Source organism: Hippichthys cyanospilos, chromosome 17 (genome assembly GCF_059441005.1).
Source record: "Hippichthys cyanospilos isolate Australia breed blue-spotted pipefish chromosome 17, RoL_Hcya_1.0, whole genome shotgun sequence".
Classification (NCBI taxonomy): domain Eukaryota; kingdom Metazoa; phylum Chordata; class Actinopteri; order Syngnathiformes; family Syngnathidae; genus Hippichthys; species Hippichthys cyanospilos.
This window is the reverse complement of record NC_142385.1, coordinates 13,258,759-13,281,893: the sequence shown is the minus strand read 5'-3', so window position 1 is coordinate 13,281,893 and position 23,135 is coordinate 13,258,759. Positions and strand designations below refer to the sequence as shown.

General features: G+C 37.5%; 2 protein-coding genes across 2 annotated transcripts; both read left to right on the top strand.

The window, feature by feature from the left end:
• The first annotated feature begins 11 nt into the window (after nt 1-11).
• Nucleotides 12-4,522, top strand: gid4 (GID complex subunit 4 homolog). Its single transcript, XM_088439398.1, has 6 exons — nt 12-394; nt 741-800; nt 1,329-1,436; nt 1,507-1,608; nt 1,676-1,806; nt 2,974-4,522. The coding sequence occupies exons 1-6, from the start codon at nt 203-205 to the stop codon at nt 3,035-3,037; spliced, it is 657 nt and encodes a 218-aa protein (XP_088295524.1). The 5' UTR covers nt 12-202; the 3' UTR covers nt 3,038-4,522.
• Nucleotides 4,523-12,801: 8,279 nt separating this feature from the next.
• noxo1b (NADPH oxidase organizer 1b) lies at nt 12,802-17,773 on the top strand. Its single transcript, XM_088439395.1, has 8 exons — nt 12,802-12,876; nt 12,968-13,048; nt 13,163-13,235; nt 13,866-14,049; nt 14,124-14,329; nt 15,214-15,312; nt 15,625-15,742; nt 16,655-17,773. Exons 1-8 carry the CDS (start codon nt 12,802-12,804, stop codon nt 17,280-17,282), a joined length of 1,464 nt encoding a protein of 487 aa, XP_088295521.1. The 3' UTR covers nt 17,283-17,773.
• The last annotated feature ends 5,362 nt before the right edge of the window (nt 17,774-23,135 follow it).

Sequence of the window (23,135 nt, the reverse complement as noted above, 5' to 3'; positions counted from 1 at the left end):
GTGCGGATGTTTTTGCCTTGGTCGTTGAGACGAAGTCCACTTACTTTACTGGGAGCTTTGTGGTAAACTACGGCGTTCGGGTTTCGAGGGGATTTTGGAGGCTGGGGGGCAGCTTCAGCCCTCTTAACGTTTCTTCGCGGACGTTGGCATCTCGCAGACGGCTGTCGAGCAGTGTGGGTACCCTGTCAACGAAGCGGGAGCCATGCCTGTCCCCGCTGGATTCATTAGCGACTCCCAGTGCGCGGCCTTCACATCCTCGGCCTCGCTTATCCCTCCGCCCCCGATCAACACCAGGCAGCCCGGTGTTGTCACCTCGCTCTTATATAGTGGCTCCAAGTTCAGGGGCCACCAAAAGAGCAAAGGGAACTCGTACGACGTGGAGGTTGTTTTACAGGTGGGCATTTGAAGTGACGTTTTTGGCGTGAAAGGTGAATTGCGAGGGGCAATGGTGATCTGTCAAAACGGGGGCGTGATGATTGACAGTTTGAGAATCAATGAGCATGGGCCTAGCTCTCCAAGCTAGCAATCGGTTAGCATTGCCTCAATCTACACTCGCAACAGTCAAAACTCTCCAGCGACACATGCTATTCACATGTAAAATGTTGCGTTTAATGTAGCATCTGTTGATATAAATCAGACTGATTATGCACAGCTGCATGGTTTATTTGTATTACAGTAGGAATGGCGGCATATTAGTTCTGCTAATAGGTTGATGGTTTTTTTTTCTTCTTTTTTTCAAGCACGTCACCATGGAGGATTCTTACCTCTGTGGTTACCTGAAAATAAAAGGACTAACGGAGGTGAGCTGGGCGATTATCCTTGTCCGTGGGTTTCAAACTCCAATCCTCGAGGGCCGGTATACCGCATGTTTTTGATCCTAGTCTCTCAAACACAAATCGAATAATTAGGATCATTTTCAAGATCTTGCAGAGCTTGCTGATGAACTTATAATTGGAATCAGGTGTTTTGCGGAGGAAAAACCTGGAAAACACGCAGGATGCCGGCCCTCAAGGACTGGAGTTTGACTAATGTGTCCTTGTCTGGCAGATCCATCATATTCCATTGGTATTAATGATTTACCTTTGTAGATTTATGTTAAGTACATCAAAATTTCCACATTTTCCCCCCCATTCAAGTGAATGAAACATTCGGCGTCTTTCTCCTTCAAGTTTAAAAGAAAGACAAGTCAAAACATTTTTATAATGTTCTGCTCCAGTCCAAACATGATTTTCTCACCCACACTGCCAGTTTTTCCATTTTAGCATACAAATGCGCCACATGTTTAACCCCACAAGGTTAATTGCAAAATGAATTTTCTGTTTGGGCAGGAATACCCAACCCTAACCACGTTCTTCGCCGGAGAAATTATCAGCCGCAAACGTCCATTTCTCACCCGGAAATGGGATGCAGATGAAGATGTGGACCGCAAACATTGGGTAAACATCTAAATATAGTTTTTATAGCTTTTACATCGCATGTTTCTTCATGTTTCTCGTTTATTCCCAGGGCAAGTTCCAAGCCTTCTACCAGTATGCAAAGACGTTCAACTCTGATGATTTTGACTACGAGGATCTTAAAAATTCGGACTATATTTTTATGAGGTGGAAGGTAAGGTTTCATTTTATCCCTTGACGCCTTACGCTTAATAACATGAGGCGTATTTGCTCATTATTAGGAGCAGTTCCTGGTCCCGGATCACACAATTAAGGACATAAGTGGCGCTTCCTTTGCTGGCTTCTACTACATTTGCTTCCAGAAATCAACAGCAACGATCGAGGGCTACTATTATCACCGGAGCTCCGAATGGTAACCGCGACATTAATATTATTCTATTTTTCTTTGTCGCCTTAGTGGCCTGTTGTTTCCGCCGCGCTTTGCTATTGTTGACATTCCATGATTAAGTCTGGGTGTTTTTCTATGAACAGTTAATATTCAAGCGTTTCTATTTGACTGGAAATGATATAGCGCCACGATTTTTTTATTTTAATGCGATGTCATCCTTATGCTTTAAATAGCCACAATTTCCTCTTCGCATTCGTGAGCAACACCCATGACAGTTTGCAGAGGTGGAATTTGAATGGTTTTTCCTCCGAAGTGGGGAATCATTAACACCCCCCCCCCCCCAAAAAAAAAAAAAATGCTGCTGTCATACATCGGCAGCAAAAAAAAATACAATGAAAAATGATATATGACTCTTTGTTCTGCAAACTAAAATCCACCTGACCAAATGGCATGTGACACATAAGTACAAACAGTAGTCTTAATACCATGTGGTTCTCAAACGTTATTTTTTTTTTTCAGTTAAGTACCCCCTAATCAGCACGTAGCATTTTTGGATTGAAGAAAAGAAAAATGGAGGGCTGTGCCAGATTATTAAACTTGTAGTTTTATCTCTAGGTGTATTTTATGCAGCAACTCCATTTAAGTCATTAATCAGCATCTTTTAACACCATTTGAAAGCAAACAGATAAATTGTTTTATTTTGCTTGTTTTTTTTTACTAACCTTAAAAAGGATAGGGAACCAAATTACGGCCAAGCAATGTGTGAAGTGTAATTGCAATAAAATAAGGATTGGCATCTTTTTATTTTTTAATTCAGGCACTTTGATGGGCTAAAGTAAATAAGTTAACAGTTGTTGAACATTCATTTATATTGCTATTTTTCTTTTGTTAATTTGGAAAAGGATGCAGTTTGAGATGTACTTCTACAATTTTTATAGATAATCATATTTATCATTGGTGTGAAAGGTTTTCTATCTCCTAGGGGGGCTTTGCAGAAAAATAATTGAGAGGCACTGCGATAATAAATAGATTCATGTTCCAATTAATTGGCTCTCGATTTGAAAAGGAACCACACTGTTCCCGTCGCTGCTTTTTAAATGCTTAAAAGTCCCACGCCCCCTTCAGTGTCTTCACGTAAAAAGAACCACCGGCCTATTGTAATATTATCTTCTGTTGTCTCACCTCACTCAGGTACCAGTCTCTGAACCTCACCCACGTCCCAGAGCACAGCGCCGCCATCTATGAGTTCCGGTGACCCCGGCTGGCATCGTGGATCTTGTTTGACGGACTCGAGGCGGTCTGCAGACGCTACTGAGACTAGGAAAAGACACTATGGGATCTTTAGGAGACACATCAAGCGAAAAGGGGCTTGTCGGTTGGACGGACAAAGGATGGAGATGTGAAAGGACAATTGAATGTATGCGAATTGGCTTGAGGTTTAAAATTTAGAAAAAAAAAAAAAAAAAGGAAATGCAGTTGTGCTCCCTGGCTGGAGCGTGTAAAGTCAGAACCAGCATTAGAGTCCCTGTGTGCTTCTTACCCGTCTTATGTTTAAATGTCTGGCTTCTGTTTTGTAATTGGCACACTTCCTCATGACACTTTACAAGCTAAGTGCGTATAGACATTTGACAAGACAAGGATTCCTAAGCGGGGGGGTCTGCTCGGACCAACGAGAAGCAAGGAAGAACTTGGGCTCATCAGGTTTTAGAAATAAAGCTTTAATCCGCCCATTAGGTTGACCGTACGTGATTTAGTTGAAGCCGGTTCTTTGTTTGCCTGCCAAGAGGATATTTTGCGATTTGTTTTGTCAGAAAAGACGGACACTTCGCGGCACTTTTATGGCCCTTAGCGGGCGACGCGCTAAACAAGCAAACCCCTTCGTGTCGGTCAGATCTGCTTTTTTTAATCAGACGATTGCCGTGGATGTTGTTCTATTTGTTACATTTGCACAAAGATGAATTATTAATTTGAATGCTCACACATGCCCCTTGTACGCAAGCTCAAAGCTGTACGGAGAGGAAAAAAAAAAAAGCTTTTTAACTACTTTTAAAGTGTTTTGAGAGTGTTGAGAGACAAATCAATCACGTTTAAACCCTGCGCGGTATTTTGTCCCAATTCTTTGATGTTTACATGATAGGCATTTCACATCAAAGGGAACGCATTGAAAGAAGACACTAGGGAGCTGAAATTTCACCCGGATGTTGAAAACATGTCAAAATTTCACTTAGTCGTCACACTATCGGGAGTATGCGATCCCTTGGCTAAAATACTTTGAGAGTGATGTGGAAGAAAACGTCCCAAAAATGATCAAAATGCTACACAAGGGTTGAGTATTTGAGTATTTTTTAGCCGGCTCTAAACAAAGAACTTTTTACGTGTTCCTTTTAACTTGGAGACCCATCCCCATTCCTTCCATTGATGTCTCTTTTGACTATGCAACATATTCATCATAGCACTCTCCAAACGTCGAGGCTCCATTTTTAGAGATTTTATTCTATCATTAGAGTATATTAAACATAAAAAAAAATATGATCTTAGTTCAAAGGAAATATTTTTGTTAAAACTCCCTGACAAACTCCTGAATCATTTTCCTCTGTCATGTGACTGTGCCATGTTTTTAAAGTTTATCAGAGTTATACTATAACACATCAAAATGTGTGCTTGCTTGAGATTGAGCCTGAAATGGATTGACTGATTGTAATGAATGAACTGTGGATTTGAAAAAGAGAAACCATATCAAAACGAACCTGCTGTCTGTGTGCTTTTGTAGTTTTTTTTTCCCCCAAAATATTTGCTTCCCCCTAGTGGGTGAAAATGAATATTGTTTACCACTTACCAAGGTTAACCCTTGTGCACACACTTTGCAAACTACACACGTTGCATTTGTTTTTTTCCTCATTTTGTAAATAGTTTTAAAGGTGTCATAATTTCCTTCAACCACTCAAATTGTTCAGTGGCATCAGTTCTATCCTTACGTAGGTTAAATTTATTAACACCCACAAAAAAGTGACAATGACACTTTAAGACAAAGCCATTAACTGGTCTCTACCGCCACCTACTGTTTTGAGGTGAAACACAACAAATAATTTTCTGTTTGCTGACATATTTTGACCGCCGCTCAACAGAGTGTTGCAAAAATTGCAGGGAAATTAATGTAATTAATCCTATTAAATGCATCTCAAATATTGTAATTATAATGGTTTTATATGGTCCAAAATTTGGACAATTATTGTTTTTGTTTAACCCTCGAATCCCGTCAGAATCGTTGCATTTTTAAATTGCACATGTTTTAATCACCCGCTGGAAATTTCAGCTCCCGAAAAAAATTTTCCGTTTGATTTTTTCATGACATCATTAAAAACAAAAACAAAAACAAAAATGAAAGGAATTTCCTAATGTTGTAACATAATGATGAAACAAAAACAGGTTATTCGGAAAGTAACCGCACATAGTAAAGTGTAAAGAGAGAGATGAGTGCATGAGTGAGCGTTTGTATCGGAAAATATCTGTCAGGGAAACTAGTTTTCAGGTATGAACTGTCACTGTCCATCAGAACACCTCAATCCTAATTGTGTCGTAGACAGTATACACCCATCAAATGAAACCTTTCGGCACGCTATAGCATCAGCTACGTAACTATGTTCGAAAAGTAGAACACCACTGCACCTGAAGGTTATTACATAACAAACCTGTCATTAAGTACCTGAGTCCTATTCGAATCCAGAAGCGTAAAATTGTGGCAAAAGCATGCTAACGCACATGCTAGCCAGGTTTAACAACAAAAACAAACAGCGGAATTAAAGAGATTTAGGGCCACAGTAAAAAAATCACAATACTGTACAGTAATATAAGTAAATGTACTCCTTCATATCTGCACTAAATTATTTGAATGTGAGCTTCCACTTATAGTGTAGCGCACAGGTGTCGAATTCCAGTCCTCGAGGGCCGGTATCCTACATGTTTTCAAACCTTTTTTCCTGAAAAACACCCGATTCAAATGATTGGGATCATTTTGAAGCTCCTGCAGGGTTTGCTAATAAGCTATTCATTTGAATCAGGTGTGTTGGGGAGAGAAAACCGGAAAACATGCAGGATGCCGGCCCTCGAGGACTGGAGTTCGACACCTATATTACTGTACAGTGTACAGTAATATAAATAAATGTACTCCTTCATATCTGCACTAAATTATTTGAATGTGAGCTTCCACTTATAGTGTAGCGCACAGGTGTCGAATTCCAGTCCTCGAGGGCCGGTATCCTACATGTTTTCAAACCTTTTTCCTGAAAAACACCCGGTTCAAATGATTGGGATCATTTTGAAGCTCCTGCAGGGTTTGCTAATAAGCTATTCAGTTGAATCAGGTGTGTTGGGGAGAGAAAACCGGAAAACATGCAGGATGCCGGCCCTCGAGGACTGGAGTTTAATACATACGGCGTCGCGGTTCAAACTAAGGCCCTGAGAAAAGTTGGCGACCAATCCAGGGTGTTGCAGCCCACCTTTCCCTGGTTGAACATGAAATTTGACTTTTGGGATGTTATCATTTGTAGTCCCATACTCAATGGCTTTTTTGGAGTCCTATATATCTTAATGTACATGTGATGATATATGTTAATGGAACTCGGCCTAACTGGTTTGCATTTTTAATGTCAGTCACACGCTCATATGCTTATGTGAAAATGCTTATGCAACGCTTATGCTATTACAATGTGTACTGCCAATCCCATCTTTTGACCTCTAGTTACGGGTTCACAAAATTGGGTTACACTTATAAAATCTCACCAGACGCCACTGCTTCGAGTGAAGAGAATGAAGTTTGTTTTTTTTTTTATGCTTATTAAGTCTCGGGAACTATATCCATAATGCGTGTACTACTTGTTATATAAATGTCCTGATGATCTGTACAAACACACACGCACGCAAACACACACACACAATAAAGTAAAGTCTAAAGTAAAGTAAAGTCTAAGAAATAATATTACTTATGATATATACTATAATGCTGTGATAGCTTTTTTTTTGCTTTAATAATACCTTTAATAATGTCCTGCAAAATTGTTGTTTTGTTGAACAAATCTATCAAATTTGACTCAAATATTTCCTTTTTTGAAAGAGCCATAGTGCAACTTTTTCAAGTAAAACTTTGTGCATGTCATTTTTGTCTCTCTTCTTCCACTCAATTTGGTTGCAGTTAGCGCTTTTCAGAGTTGATATATAAAATGTAATCTCTGAAATTAATGCCTTAATTTTGACTTCCCTAATACATATATATATATATATATATATATATATATATATATATATATATATATATATATATATATATATATATATATATATATATATATATATATATATATATATATATATATATATATATATATATAAAATCTTTTTAACTGCTCTATTAATTAAGGACAACTGACTATAACGCCCCCCCCCCTTTTTTTTATGATTGTACCAATTTCCTAGTTGCTCAAGATCCAAAAGTCCCTGCTCTCCATCATTTGGAAATGTGCTAAGTGCAAAGTAAACAGAATAAAAAGGTTTGTCTTTCTCAGAACTGTCTTTATTATGACACGGTGCTTTTAGTTAACCTTTTAGCATTCCGTGTTAAGACACAGACGTCTGGTGTCGGACTGGAATGATGCCTGGAGTGATTTATAGTCATGTACATGTTACATGATTTTGTGTGCATTTTATGTACTAGTGTGTAATGGGTGAAAGGTTACAGAAATTATGTTAAAACCTGATTGAAAAATTGCAATCTGTACAGCACCTATATATATATATATATATATATATATATATATATATATATATATATATATATATATATATATATATATATATATATATATATATATATATATATATATATGTGTGTGTGAAATTGACATGCCGATCACAGTTCAATTCAATTCATGAAAGAAAAAAAGTACGAATTTCACACATTTTCTTCCTTATGAGAAGAAGTACTAAGAAGCCAATGCAGCTTCCTTGTCCCCCCCCTGCTTCCTTGTTTGGTTTCTGCATTGAGTCATTCGCAAATGCTATTTGAGATGTCAAAAATGAGATTAGGTTCTTAGGCTTTCACTTGTGCGTCAGAACCCTTCAATGTGGTCTCAAGGGATTAAAGCTCCCAACCATTGTACCACCTGAGCCACGCCACGCCCACTTTCATCTCGTTATTACGCCCATAATGATTTAGCAGAATTTTTCGCAGTCGTACACGTGCTGGTTTGACTCAATTCGTGGGGATTTCACATTCATTCCGTTGCGCGTGTCGAGCAGATGGATTTAAAAGAAATAAACACTATGCACCTGCGCGGGTCGGAGGTGCACAGACAAAGAGGTTGTTGTGAACGAGCAGCAAGTGGTAAAAGGTTGAACGTGAGTTGAATTGAGTGGAAATAACTACCGACTATTTTCTTATATATATTTTATATATTTTTTTATTTATTTTATATTTTATTTCTTATATATATATTTTCTTATATACATATACATTTTTAGACACCAACTAAATGTGCCTATGCTAACCGGTTAGCAATCGCGATTAGCATTAGCGCGTTATCGATTCCCATTGAAGGTCAACATGCAGTAATTAACAATAGTTATATATTAATTATACATGTAATAGTGCCCTTTAAATCACACAAGAGTCAATGAGTACATTTGAGAGTGGAGATGCTTGTTAGCTACTTTGAGGTTAACTACTTCCTGTTCTACTTCTTCTTGACAAGCAAACTGGGAATGTCTCATGCTTTCCGGTCCTCTACGAGTTAAAATTTGAACGTCAAGTTAAAATTTGTTTGTAGTGATTGTTATATTCTCTGAAAACTGTATACAGTTTTTAGTGGTGATGAAATAACATGTTAATTGCAATCAATTATTTCTTTTTCAATCTTGAATTTTCAACTGTTTTTATGATGATTTGATCCGTTTGTAATCCATCGGGCTACGTGTGAATAGTATGATTTTGACTTTGTCCACAGCAAAAGCTGCTCAAGTTTAGCTTACCACATAAATGCGAAGCACACAGCTGCGATTGCTCCCACTGCAAATGACAGCGAAAGAGATACTTTTTTACCCAAAATAAATTTGAGAACCAGGCGGGTTTGAGCGATTCTTTGATGGCCAGGATGCATGATGATATAATTTAATGTTTTTTTGTTGTTTTTTTTTTGCGTTTGACAAAAAAAAAAAGACCACCATCTCATCAGATGGTTGAAACTACAATACAGCATAAGATAAATGGTTCCATGTTGAAATTTACTCCAACTATACTTTGTCAAAATCACACTTAAAAACTCATGCTACTTTCACCAGTTTAGCTAATGTTTGTCATTATGCCTGTATTAACTTTTCAGAACTCATATTCACCCACAATAACGTTTGCATTTGTCCTTTCATTGGTTGTACTGGAAAAAAAACATGAGCTTATCTAAAAAATATTGTCATTGAGGAACAAAGCAAAATCTGTTACAGCTAGCTTTTACTGGTAAATTACATGTCTATTTGTATCTCTTTAATACCGTGTTTTATCCTGTTGGTGGATAAATATTTAACACGAAGCTCTCTAGATATGTGTGTAGCATTTTTTTTTTTGTTTCATTTCCCTAATAATTGCAACGCAATAGTATTGAGTTGTTTATACTGGGTAAATCCCAGGTGACGAATGCATGGACTGTCACTGTCCAGGTAAAAGGTTGCGTTTGTTTTAGTGAATTTTCCTTGCGCTTCCTTCTGAGCTAATACCCCCAAAAAAGGAAGGAAGGAAAAAAAAATAGCCCCTTGCTCAATGTGGGAATCCTCACGTGCCTCCTCAACTCAGGTGTTGACATCTTCACGGGAGACACACACTATTGACCTTTTCGCTGATGCTGTCTTAAAGATGGATTGCTATGTGTGTTTATATTTGTGTCAACCAGAAGAAATCCTGGCATGGCTTCAAACAGGAATTCACACACGCATCGAATGAGTGGTTGAGATAAGGCACTCCAGTTGGACTTTTTCACAGCGTCTTTGAAGAGACACCTGCTACTCCGGCGATAAGGAATATTGGAGCCACATGACAAGTCTGGAGTGACTGCACGTGCATCACTTCAAAATTGCGCTTGGGAATCCAGGAATCCCTCAAGCGATTGTAGGAATAAAAACAGCTGACAAGGAAGGGACGATTCCTCATCAAGATAAAAGTGGACGTATGAATCAATGTTCAAAAGATTTGAATCCATATTTTTAGCATTAATGATTAATGTTATCATGTTATGAATGTTAACTTGTATACTTTCGACTTTTTGACAGCAACAGTATTATGCTTTGCTAACCGGATAGCAAACGCGATTAGCATTAACGTGCTAGCGATTAAAATGTAAGGTCAATATACTAAAATTTGCAATAAGTTTCATATGGCATACGATACACATATTTGTATAAGTAATATATCTCCATATCATGTCAAAAATTGGCGCGTTTTTACCTTTCTATATGGTAAATATGCTAAATTGTGACTGTTGATTTGAGTATAGCGCATATAGATATAAATTTAGGTATGAGATAAATGAGCAAAAAGTGCATTCATGATTGAAAAATGTCTAGAAAAAGAAAGAACCGCTTTTCACATTTATTTATTTTTTAAATCTACTAAAGGTTGAACACGATTTGAAGTAGACAACTACTAACAATTATCACGTATATGAACATTTAGACACCAACAGCATTATGCTATGCTAACCGGTTAACAATCGCGATGAGCATTAGCACGCTGGCGATTAGCATTTAAGGTAAACAAACCCTACCTTGCAATTTAGTTCAAACCTGTAAAATGTCTTATGTGCATTGCTATGCTAACCGGTTAGCAATCGCGATTAGCATTAGCACGCTGACGATTAGCATTTCAGGTAAACAAACTCTGTCTTGCAATTTAGTTCACACCTATAAACTATCTTATGTGAATTACACATGTAATAGTGTTCTTAGTCATGCTTCATCATTTTCATACTTCATCAAAATTCCATGAGTAAATTTGAGAGTGTAGCTGCTTGTTATTTACTATGAGGTCAACAACTTCCTGTTCTTCTTCTTCTTGAGGAGCAGACTGGGTATTTTTTATAATTGCCTACACCCTACTAGTTCAAATTTGAACACATAATTCTGAGCCACTTAAGTTTGTTGTGACAGGTTATATCCTCCGATAATTGTGCTGTTCTTAGGTGTGTCCAAATAGCAGAATAATCGCAATCTATTAAATACAGTTATAATTAGTTTTTTTTGTAAAAATCAATTTTTAATCTTGAATTTTCATCTGCATGCTGATTTGAGCCGGCCAATTGCCGTCAACTGATAATGGGAACGACCAATCACAGAAAATAGGTGATACACACACACACACACACACACACACACGAACGCACAAACACACACACACACATTGTTAATTTATCTGACACAACTTCATTCCTCCGCAGTTGTTACCCTGGAACATTTTTTCCCGTCTGCACAATTAGGTACATAATGTACACGATGCCTTTAATGACTTTTTAAAATGTCTTCTTTGCACGCAATGTCAATATACACATGACGTCACATGACTTGAAATTTGAACTTGACTTTTACATACCGCACGTTCGAAATGAAAGACCATGCGGCCAAATATGTCTCATATTTTTAGCAAAGGTGTGTCACCCGGTAACTCAAAAATAAATCGTGGCCAATTAGAATTGCTTAACCGAGCGTGTTGACTGCTGACACTTTCAGGTATTGGCTTTCGATTTAACAACATGTTTGTGGTGGCGCATTAAATGAAGAGATTCGTCTAAAAATAAAACTTTGTAGTTCGACACCAGCGATTACAAATGCAATCGGGATATAAACACATTGTTCAAGTAAGACCTCTCTGACGGTATCTCAATAAACTGCGTGAAAAAAAAAAAAAAAGTGATAACAGTCATTCGATGCTTGCTCAGAAGTTTCAGTGGGAAAAACATGGGGGAAATTATCTGGGCGTGGTCATTTCCGGGAGCTAAATCAGGAAAAGATTGACAATACCTCTTTGTGGTTCTTATGTCATGTTGTAATTTATATACTAAGACAACATTATAATTATTTAACTCCTCATTTTTTTTATAGCTGTTATTTCACAATTCGCCGATGAGGCGTGTCAGAAAAGTTCCAGGACTGTTGTCAGCAAACAAATGACATCCTTCGAACTCGAATGATAAGAATAGTAAATTATTGGTGTCAATCAAATATTTCTAGCCATCTTTTGCTACGCCTTAATGCAATTACAGTGAGTCTTCTGATGACTGACTTGAGCTTGGGCCAAAAGCAAAAAAAAGAAAAATTGACAGAATGAGTCAGTCATTTTCTGAGCCAAAACAACAACAAAAAATACACATTGCAGAGGGAAAACCTGTCATTTGGGTTTAACAGCATATAGAAATTATTATTTTATTAATAGAATAATTAAAATTAAAAGATTAATATCTATCTATATGAGTGTGTGAGTGTACATTTGTTTTTAATGCATAGTGGGGCCTACATTCCAGGTTTTCCTGTCATTATGGAGACCTGATGCACTTGTGGGGACCGTTTTGATGGACCCCCTTTGTTCAGATCTCTTTTTGAGGGTCAAGACTTGCGTTTAGAGTGCTGTATATGTTCGAGTCGGATTTTGGTCGAGGTTACATCAAGGGTTAGGCAATCTGCTGCAAAAATAAAGGTTAGGGTCAGGGACTAAGAAATGCATTGTAATCAATGGGATGTCCCCACTAACACGTGTGCAGGAGTGTGTATGAACAAGAAAATGAGGCAAATGCAACTTGCGTGTAATTTATAGCCCACACGTCGCTTACGTTAAGAGTGCGGGAGTAACTGTGGCTGTGACCCCGCCCACTAGACGCACTCCATTTAAGAAGCAGGCGAGCAGCCAGACAGCAGCAGCAGCAGCAGCGACCCGAGCGTCACTAACGGTGCAGTTTTGGTCGATGATTAACGTGACGAGACAATCGACACAAAATGCCTGCAGAAAAGCGCTTTGTGTTTTCCGCTCGTATGATTGGAGCCGTGCACAGGGAAACGCCTAAACTCAAGGTGAGGGCAAGCTTTCAAAAATGTGTTTTTTTTAAACACCATTATTTACATTTGGATTCCTAATAATTGTATTTTTCCGCGCCCTTTCCAGATGTTTATGATATCAGTGCTGTGGTCCGATGAGAGTGAAGTGATTATTTACAGGTCTTTTGATGATTTCAAGAAATTTCATGTAAGTCTTTTTTTTTAAATGGTGGTCCTGACATGTTTTCACTCTCAAATATTATTTAAAAATGTCCTTTTTTAAAAAATGTGTAAATTAAAACATTTTTCTTCCCCAAAACAGAGGCAGTTGAAGAAAAAATTTCCCATCTTCAACTCCTCAGAGAACAACAGTAGAATGATCCCAAAATTTAGAAGTAAGATTATTTTTATTTTTATGTATTAATTTATGTGTTTTTCATTTGCAGCTGCAAATTAGGCATGGCTGTCATTGCTGTTTTTTTTTTATTGTACGTAGTAGTAGAGTACAGTGCTCTAAAATGAAGTTATGTTGAGTAAAATGCGCTATAGTTAAGCATAGTATAGTACAGTGCATACACGAGCTCCCTCTAGTGGTAGGCAGTAGAACGACACCTTATGCATAGTTCAGATGTATTGAACTTTTTATGAAAATACATTTCGTGTATATGCAATCTTTAAGAATAATTTGGATTCAAACTTATTATTTTAGGTGCTACTTGGCTTTGAGAATCACTATTCTAATTTTGATAATAGTAATAATAATATATATGATAATATATATATATATATATATATATAATAATAATAATAATATATATATATATATATATATATATATATATATATATATATATATATATATATATATATATATACTCTGTGGTGTTCTGTGCTTATTATTTTTTTGATATAATTACCCCCCCCCCCCCCCCCCCCACTCTTTTGCTAAATAATTTAATCATGAATGTCCAACTCAAAAGTTCTCAGCGATATCGAAAGTAACCGAACCGATGTCACCTCCTCAGGTGAGACTCAGACCAACGGCTTCCAGCAGAGAGGATCCAAAAAATCCATCCAGCGGATGAAAGACTTGCAGAGCTACTGCAACAAGCTCCTCATGTGTGACCCAACGGTAACCCGTAATTCAGACGTCACCCAATTTTTCACGCCGCACGACCACGACATGGATCAGGACTTCACCAAGAACAGGTAGCTGTCTCCTCAATCATTGGTCAGTAGTGATGAGGAGACATCCTGACCCGCTGACCTTTGTAACCCGCCAGCGTCATGATGCTGCTGTCAGACGATAGCTCGGGGCGAGGGGGAGGCGGCGGGAGTGGGAGTGGGGGAGGAGGAGGCTCCGTCACTCACCCGTTTGTCACAGAGACGTACCGCTGCATGGCTCCCTACGAGACTAAAGACACCAACAATCGGCCTTTTAAAGTGGCCATGGATGAAACCCTGGAAGTCCTCATCAAGGACCCAGCTGGTGAGTTGACCAATGCTCTCAGTAAATCGGATATTTCTGAAGGACTCTTATTCCAAAAACTCAAAAGAAAATCAGAAATTTTCAATGCAACTATATAGAACTTTTCTACAAAAACAAAAGGGATACAATGGATATAAAAAGTCTACACACCCCTGTAGGAATGCCTCTTCTTTGTGATAAGAATATATGAGATAAAGATAAAGCATACTAAGACTTTTTTTTTTTACCAATATTGTGCCCAAAAACCCATTCGATGATGCGGTTGCACAAGTGTGCACACCCTCACATTCAAAATGTGTTTTAAGCACATATGTAGTTTAAAAAGTGCTACATGTGTATGATTAATCCTAAATTAAATTGCACTCTCCTAATCTTTTTATTTTTTATTTCAACAGACATTCACTACATACCTATAATTACACACACACACACACACACACACACACACACACACATATATATATATATATATATATATATATATATATATATATATATATATATATATATATATATATATATATATATATATATATATATACATATATATAAATATATATATATTTATAATATCACATCTATCTATCTATCTGTCATTTAAATAAATGTGTTTATGTTTATGAAAATTAGATTCAAATTTTAGCAAGCATCACAAGATTTTCCATGATTTATTTGCTTTCCTGGGCCACAGAAAATGATTTGTTGGACCACATCTGGCCCCGGGGCCTCATGTTTGACACCACTGAGTTGATGTGTGAAGCGTATTTATAGCTGAATATAATTGAGACTTTTTTTAGTAGTTTTTTTGGGTGGTACCTTTTGAACAGAGGCGGAGTTGAAGGCATCATATCGCAGCTGCCTCACGATTGGTTTACTCTCCTCAGGGTGGTGGTTGGTGGAGAACGAGGACAAGCGTATCGCCTGGTTTCCTGCCCCCTACTTGGAAAAAGAAGATGACGGCGAGAGAGGGTTGCAACAGGAAGGTGTGACTTTTTGTCTGCTTACTTCATGAACTTCGAAGAATTTAATGCGGCATTCTTGGCTGGGTTCCTCATCCACTCTTTGAAGTGAAATGAGCTTGAAAATGGAACAAAAGACGTGGCATGAACCTGAGGCTATTAAAAAAAAAGTTATTATCAGCAAATGGAACATAGCAATTAGCCAAATACCACAATGTAAAAAATGTGCATTGCGTCAATTGCCAGGCACTCACACACAGTCTGCTTGAAGTCCATAGAACAATTTCTTCATGCCAACTTTTGTTAAGCTCCTTTGTTTATCTTTATCATTTGAAGGTGCTCTCTACTGCGCCGTGAGAAATTACTTCACCAAGAAGGCTGACGAGGTGTCTGTGCCCATTGGCGCTGTGGTGGAGGTGCTTCAGATGTCTGATGATGGCTGGTGGCTCACCAGGTGACCTCCTTAAAATAAATGAGCTTGCACCTTACATAGGTCATTGGCAGAAGCTCTTCCACACCCAAGTGTTGATTAGCGCTGTTTTTTTTCCAGAGGAATTTGGACAGATTTTGGATTATTAACAACATAAAACAAATTTCATCACCTTTAACAATAAAAAAAAGTTCATATTTTGCATATAATCCATTTTTTTGGGACTAAAAGCCGCATTAGATCATAAACCGCACCAACAAAAATTGAACAGAAAATCTAGTTTTGTTACTGCATTTTATTTGCATTGGACTATAAGCCACAGGTTGAAACATTGTTAATTATTAAATTTGTACACAAAAATAATCAACATAACGTGTGAGACTAATTCTCCAAAACAACTAATTATAAATATTTGTTCACAGAAAAATATTCCAAATAAATCGTCCTGTTTTGGGATTACAGTAGTGATCTCTTCATAAAAATAAATCATGTTATTAATAAATATTTGTCCCCCCAAAATAATCAACATAAAGTGCCAGACCTGCTCTCAAAATAAATAACTCTGAATAAATATTTGTCCGCAGACAATTATTAAACTTTTGGGATGATAGTATAGATGTGTTCAAAAAAAATAAATCATTAACTTGACAGGTGACGAGAGGTGGCACATGACAAATGGGGTGGAACCATTGTAGTAATTAATTCAATAATTATTTTTAAATGATTTTTGCATGTTTGTTTGTTTGTTTAATTGAAACTCTCGAGTACCCCCTGAAGTTCCTTCAAGTACCTCCGGGGTTGGAGAACCACTGGTCTAAAATACCGCGAGTTGAATGTGGAAGAATTTGTCCCAAAAAATTGACACAATCCTGCAAAATCTGATTCTGCACCAGAATGTAACGCAACTAAATAACTAAAATATGTTTTTTTTTTTAGATACAATGGCAAGGTGGGCTACGTCCCCTCCATGTATCTGCAGCCCTACACCAACCCTCGTACAGGAATTTTCGGTTTACAGAACAAGCTGAATCGATCCAGCCACAACCTGAGCATGAGCGGGATACCTCTGGATGCTAGTTCGTCTTCAGCCCAGTCGGTCAGGGAAACCCACACGGGGCAAAGTTCGGCAGTCCATCCCAGAGCTCAGTCGGGAACCCGTGGCTATCTCGCAAAAGCTAGATCCATGGATTTTCTGTCAGAGACCCAAACCCAGACCTCTCCGCCCGCCGGGGTCGAGGTCGACGACCCCCGCGTCGAAAGCCCAGATCGCAGCATCAGCACCAGCTCGGGCATAGAGTCCGAAGTCTACTCCATTAACTCGTCTTCGCTTTCGAAATCGGACGTCAGCTCCGACCAAGAACGCCGCCATTCCAGCGCCAGTTTTGTGAGCTACGCAAGTTCGGGAAGCTCGGGGAGCTTCAGTTCCAGAGGCAGCGACACAAGTCCAGTCGCTCCTGTGGTTCCACCAAGACCCAAAAAGGAGGAGATCCTGAGCCGGTGCTCCTCCAAGACCTGCAAAGCCGTTGTGGAGACCAGAAAGGAGAAGTTACGCACTCGATTGTAGGGACACATTCCAAATATTCCAAAATGGAGTTGTAGTCGTTATTTACTCACGCTAGCTCTCATTCACACGTTTTTTTTTTTTAATTCTCTAACCTCTTTTGCTCTGAAAAAGAAGAGAGATGCTCCAAAGTTATCACTACAGCGATCCTAGAATTACAATAGAAGGAATAAAACGCAAATAACTTGACATTTTATTCCACGTTATGTAGAATACGGTAAATTACGGCAAATGCAATGTAGCTTCAATGAAGCACTACAGGCAACGCACTGCTAAATATTGTTTTCGATGTTTCATGAAGTGGATTGTTGGATCTCAGAAGGTTAGATATTTTCACCTAACTGAATTCATTCCTGTCTGTATCAATTGTTAAGAATGTGCATAAATTCAGTTGCTTATATAGAAACTAAGTTTTACATTTCACCAACATAAGGAACAATCATTGTTGTAAATTGTGCCATATGTTATATAAAGATTATTTGATAAACTTTCCAAACAAATTTGTGGGCTCTTCTTTGTTGGATTTATATGAAGTATGAATGGAATCCATGTCATCATCGAAGAACATTACCTCTGCTATCTACTTAGCTAAGAATTCGTTTGTAAGACCGTCCACTTCATCGAGTGAAGAAAAGACAAAAGAAAAGCTGTCCAGCTAAAGAGGACGACTGACCGCCGAGTTTGAATTTTTTAATTGTTGTTGATGCTGTAAACCGGGGAAAAAAGCTGTAAAGAGGGGACGAAAAAAAGTAGTATTCCACTTGGTAACGAGAAAAATCGTAAGCCAGGTACGCAGTTTAGGTGAGTCGCCAGATGACAAAATCATTTTGATTTAGTCATTTTAGTCAAAATCATTTTTAATTTAGTCATGGGGTAGTCATGTAGATTACAACATAAGAACCACAAAAGCGTTATTGACGATCTTTTCCTGATTTATCTTGCGGAAACAACCGAACTTAAACCTGACTCGTTAACCGATCTTGGCTAAATCTTAGAAAATTCCACTACAGCAATCCGTTGCAGAAAACATCTCAAGGTAAATTTTGAATGAATGAAATGCATAACAGTGAAGTTTGTCATAGATCACAAATGCCGTTTTGGCTTGGTGACAACTTTCATTTCTTCCCAAGTAAGCTCGGTAATTACTTTACAATTAAAAGAATTGATTGGAATGTGGGTTTTATCTTTGTTTATTAGTGTAACAAGAGCATGTTCTATTGTCAAAACGAAAGTGACATTTAGCTATTAATTCAAGGTGTGACCAATAAAACGGTCTCCTGAGCACCAAGGCGTGTTTAGTGTATCCTTAAATCCGATTGCCATTGAAGCCCTGGACGACATTTTTTGAGTAGAATTTTAAAGAGATCGTTTTTCCATCGCAATACTTTGTCAAACTTTTGTGACATTATAACATATGGAACTATTACACCAACCAGGCATGAGTTTGTTTAAAAAAATACAACTCCTGCCCTCATTGGTCGATGGGAGCCAATTACGTATCTTGTAGGAGAACCCATCTACCTCATGAAACTTATACACGCCGGTTAGGTTGACATGGAGGAAGAGGGGGAGAAGGCATTGTACATCTCTTATCTAGATTTGGTTTGTAATAAATTGGAATTTCTAGTGTAAACTTTGATCGTTATCATGTTTGGTCAGTTACAGCTTTCACTTTAATTAGACTTCCAAGCGCCGCTAATATAACCGCGGCACTCCGTGAGACTACAGCCAAATGGATGGGAATGGAAAGGGACAACAGTCCAGTTACTGTATCGGGGTTAATAATTTAAGATGTAAGTAAATATGTGCACTACAGTAATATTTGTCTAAAATAAGTAGAGATACTTTTCACATTTAAAAAATTCAGATACCCACATACCGTACACGTGTGAAAATTCCGCTATGCTTAAAGCCAAAAACGATTGTGGCAATACTGTGACGGTCCGGGGTAACTTTGTTACTCCAGAACCTGGACAACATTTCCACAGTTTTGAACTGTAGTACCTGTATTAAGAGTAAAAGAATGAAACATCAAATATTCTTCTCCACCACTTTACCTTAGCTTGAAGAGTGACAAAATGAAGACAAAAATAGTTGAATTTCGTTTATAAAAGGTACACGCCCAAAGCGACATCGGATATGAACCTCGTTTTGGCTGGGTGACAACTTTTGACTTTTCTTTGAAGAAGCGTGGCTTGTTGTAATTGGACGGCCCTGACGAATGAACTTAATGGAATGTGGCTAGCTGGAGCCAATCCCAGCTCGGCTGACTACGTGCGAGAAGATGGAAAAACCCAAGCCTGGCTTCATTCAATTGTAGGGCACATGCATTTACTTGGAATGAGGAAAAATGCCACAGTACCGGTAAAGAATCGACTTTAAAGCACCAAGTAAATATTGCAGAAATGTTGCCACAGCAAACAATTCTATAACTCGAGAAAAACAATGGGATGTATGTTTTCATTTTGAAATGGCTCCCGAAAGCATGTCGCGGAAATTATCAAGTTGACTCACCGATTGTTGCTCCAGGAGTCGAGAGTCATCGTAATGTTGTCCTGAAATCATATTTCATCGCTTATTCGGGACGCTAAAAAGGACTTAATTACACAGAAGATGTATCGTACGATATCTATTCCACGGTCTGGCATAAATTAGCTGATAGCGACCAGGGGTGGAATTACTTTTCAAAAGTAGTTGAACTCTTTCAGTGCCAAGCGTTATTGGAAAAGGAAATTTCTAAAGGACCAGAATATTTAGCATTTTCACTCACCTTTCAACACCAACAGAATATTATGTGCTACGTATATGTAAATATGGGTGCTGCCGTTGAAAGATCGACTTCCATTCTTCAGTTACGCTTGCATGTCGGTAACTGCTGTGTTTTAAGTGCGGAAATACTGCCACCCAAGGGTCACAATTATCACTACAGTGTTCAGTTGGTAAAGATTAGTCAAGTGTGTCAGCTCCAAGCCATAAAAAACATATTTGACCAGAATTTTATGATTTATTATTGTTATTTTAAAAGACGAGAATTCTCAACCATGGTACTGAATGAGTTAATAGGCTCAAATTATTCGCTTTGACGCTGACAGGCTGACAGTTACCGTTTCTACTGATCACTTTTGGACAAACCAGGCTGAGGCAAAAATGTTTTGTGGTCATCATTTAAATCACAAAATATCAGTTCATGTACAAAAAAAAAAAAAAAGCAAAAGATATGCTGGTGGTCACAAAAAATATATATATATGTATTCATTTTTCAACAAGCAAAAAAATGGGAGGAATACATACCAGTTCATTATATATATATATATATATATATATATATATATATATATATATATATTTTTTTTCTTCGATTGAAAAAAAACAAAAAAAATTGAAAATTTATGCTAGTGATTATTTTACATATATGAATTAGCAATAAATAAATACATAAATAAAAATCAAACCTCACTCTCACGGACTTAATCTAGTGAGGCATTTTGTCTTGTGCATTTTTATTTTTTGTTCTATCCATAATATCACCAGCTTTGGCTATATTATTTTTAAAAATAGGAGCACATGAAAAAATTTTCGTTTGAATGTCTAGCATATTCCAAAAACATTTCAATTGGGTGAATCGAAGACTCCAAATTACCCACGAAGATAGGCGTTACACAAAATGAAACAATGGCACTCAGACCGATAAGCCGCTGTTGCAGGTTTTTCATCTGATGCAATCAGCAGCCTGACGAGCTAACAAAAAAACAAACAAACCTGAATCAACCTTTGACAAGACCTGCGTAACAATTCCCAGCACACGACTGTTCCCTTGGGCTTTCCCTGCTTTCTTTTGTGAGGTGGGCGCTCTCAGTCTTATCTCACCCGCTGAACTATTTATTACCAACAGTAATGCAATAAAATACCGTTTTCAAAGTTACCAGAAAAAAACACTTTTTTTTTTTAACACAGACTCTATTATTAGTTTCACTAAAATAACATGGTCAATTTAAACAGGGGAAAGCCAAAGCCTTAAATATCCGATTTGTGTATAGTCGGCTTTTTTTTTTTTCTTTTTGCGTTTCAGTGAACAATGCCGAGGATCGACTGATTGTGTTTACGGACAAAGACAAGGAAACGATGAGCAAAAACCAGGCTGATGGGAAGAAGAGCCCCCGGTCAGATTACTTCCTCCATTTTTCTTGTCCGCACATTAAATAAAATAAACAAAATACCCGTAAGAGGGTCCATTTATCACGAGCCGTCTGACTAGTAAAGATAAGCTTTGATATGCTTATCAGGACAAACGATAAAAATACCACGCGAACGAAGATTGGTGTCATTAAAACTTTGTGACACATATATCTTGTAACTGTTTTAAACACACACCCAAACGTCTGTCAAGGCCACGTATGGATCAAAACCAAATTGCTCACCTTTATCGATTTATAGCCTGCATATTTGATTTGATGAATTATGCAGACGGATGTTATGAAGGAAATCTCTTTTTTTAAAATATCCTGCCAATTTAAAAATACAAACGAATACAAACCTGAGATGCGGTACACATGAAATTTACGCAACGCTTAACTTTAGCCATTTTCTCGAGAAAAACGTTTATATTTTTTCACTAATCAAATCGACATTTACGTTTTTTACTTATTTTTCACATATGACAAAAACACATTTTGCCACTTGCTGGCAACTGAAAATGACATCACATCTGCTCAAGAGTCAGGTCTCAACTAATCATAGCGCATTTTGTGAGCATCATATGATTAAACCTAATAAAAACGGCATATTGGGTTTCCTGGTGAAACTTAAAAATGTCCAATAATTTTCGGGGGAAAGTGATTTCACCTAAAAACCAGGGACGCCTAAACTCTTAAGATATTTGAAGTATTAATTTTGACTTTGAACTGCTATTTTACTCGCCACCAGGGGGCTCTCTCCACTAGTAAACTGATTTATTTGAAGGAGAGTTTAACAAATTTGATTATCGTAAATTTCGGACTATACATTGCAAAAATTTTTTCTCACAGTTTGAGACCTGTAGTTTATAGTCTAGTGCGGGTTATAAGCATTTTTTTGACTAGCCACCAGGGGGCAATCTCCCAGTAACAATATGATTAACAAGATGATCATTAAATCTGCGTTAAAGGCATGATGTTACTGTAAACATGCAGCATGGATAAAAAAATAAAAACACATTTAAAAAACGTCCATGTGCTTACTTTTTGCATAAATATCTGATAATACAACCTGTGTCTTCTACTGTAGTCCGGTGCGGCCTATACGTGACAAAAAAATAATTTTCTGTTGAATTTTTGATGGTACTGCTGTGATTTTTCCAAAGATAAATGCGTAGCTCAAACACTGGAGTTTTGTTTTTTGTGGGGTTTTTTTTGTTGGCTATTTTGGGCTATTTACAATGAGCAGACTATTTATAATTTGTTCATTTGACTTATTTGATTGCCGCAAGTCACGTTGAGAAGTTGCGCAACAGAAAGGCTTTCAATTTTTGACCTAACTTTTATCTACTCGTCCTCAACACAAACTTTTATTCACATTTTGAGTTCTATCAATTTGCTGTTCTACCTTCAGAGCTGATTCCTCAGCTTGTGTTTTTTTTTTTTTTTTAACGCTGAATATGTTTGAAATGAAACCTCCAGGAATTGTATTCCATTTTTTTGGTTGTTGATTCGTTTGATTTATTTCTTTATTCATGACCAAATGTGAAATGATATGTATGTGAGTAGCATCTTTTTGTAATTTTAAGCACATGTTTATATGGAAATGTGAACTGGTTGAGTGTACTGTATATATGTTATATATCCATATGTATATTTATATAAGGTATTTACTGATAATTAT

Bases quoted from the DNA above. Each gene is read 5' to 3' on its own strand.
- gid4 (XM_088439398.1), top strand. From the start codon at position 203: ATGCCTGTCCCCGCTGGATTCATTAGCGACTCCCAGTGCGCGGCCTTC. The intron at 1,437-1,506 runs GTAAACATCTAA...GTTTATTCCCAG, and splicing joins ATGTGGACCGCAAACATTGG to GGCAAGTTCCAAGCCTTCTA. The intron at 1,609-1,675 runs GTAAGGTTTCAT...GCTCATTATTAG, and splicing joins ATATTTTTATGAGGTGGAAG to GAGCAGTTCCTGGTCCCGGA.
- noxo1b (XM_088439395.1), top strand. From the start codon at position 12,802: ATGCCTGCAGAAAAGCGCTTTGTGTTTTCCGCTCGTATGATTGGAGCC. The intron at 12,877-12,967 runs GTGAGGGCAAGC...CGCCCTTTCCAG, and splicing joins GGGAAACGCCTAAACTCAAG to ATGTTTATGATATCAGTGCT. The intron at 15,313-15,624 runs GTGTGACTTTTT...TATCATTTGAAG, and splicing joins GAGAGGGTTGCAACAGGAAG to GTGCTCTCTACTGCGCCGTG.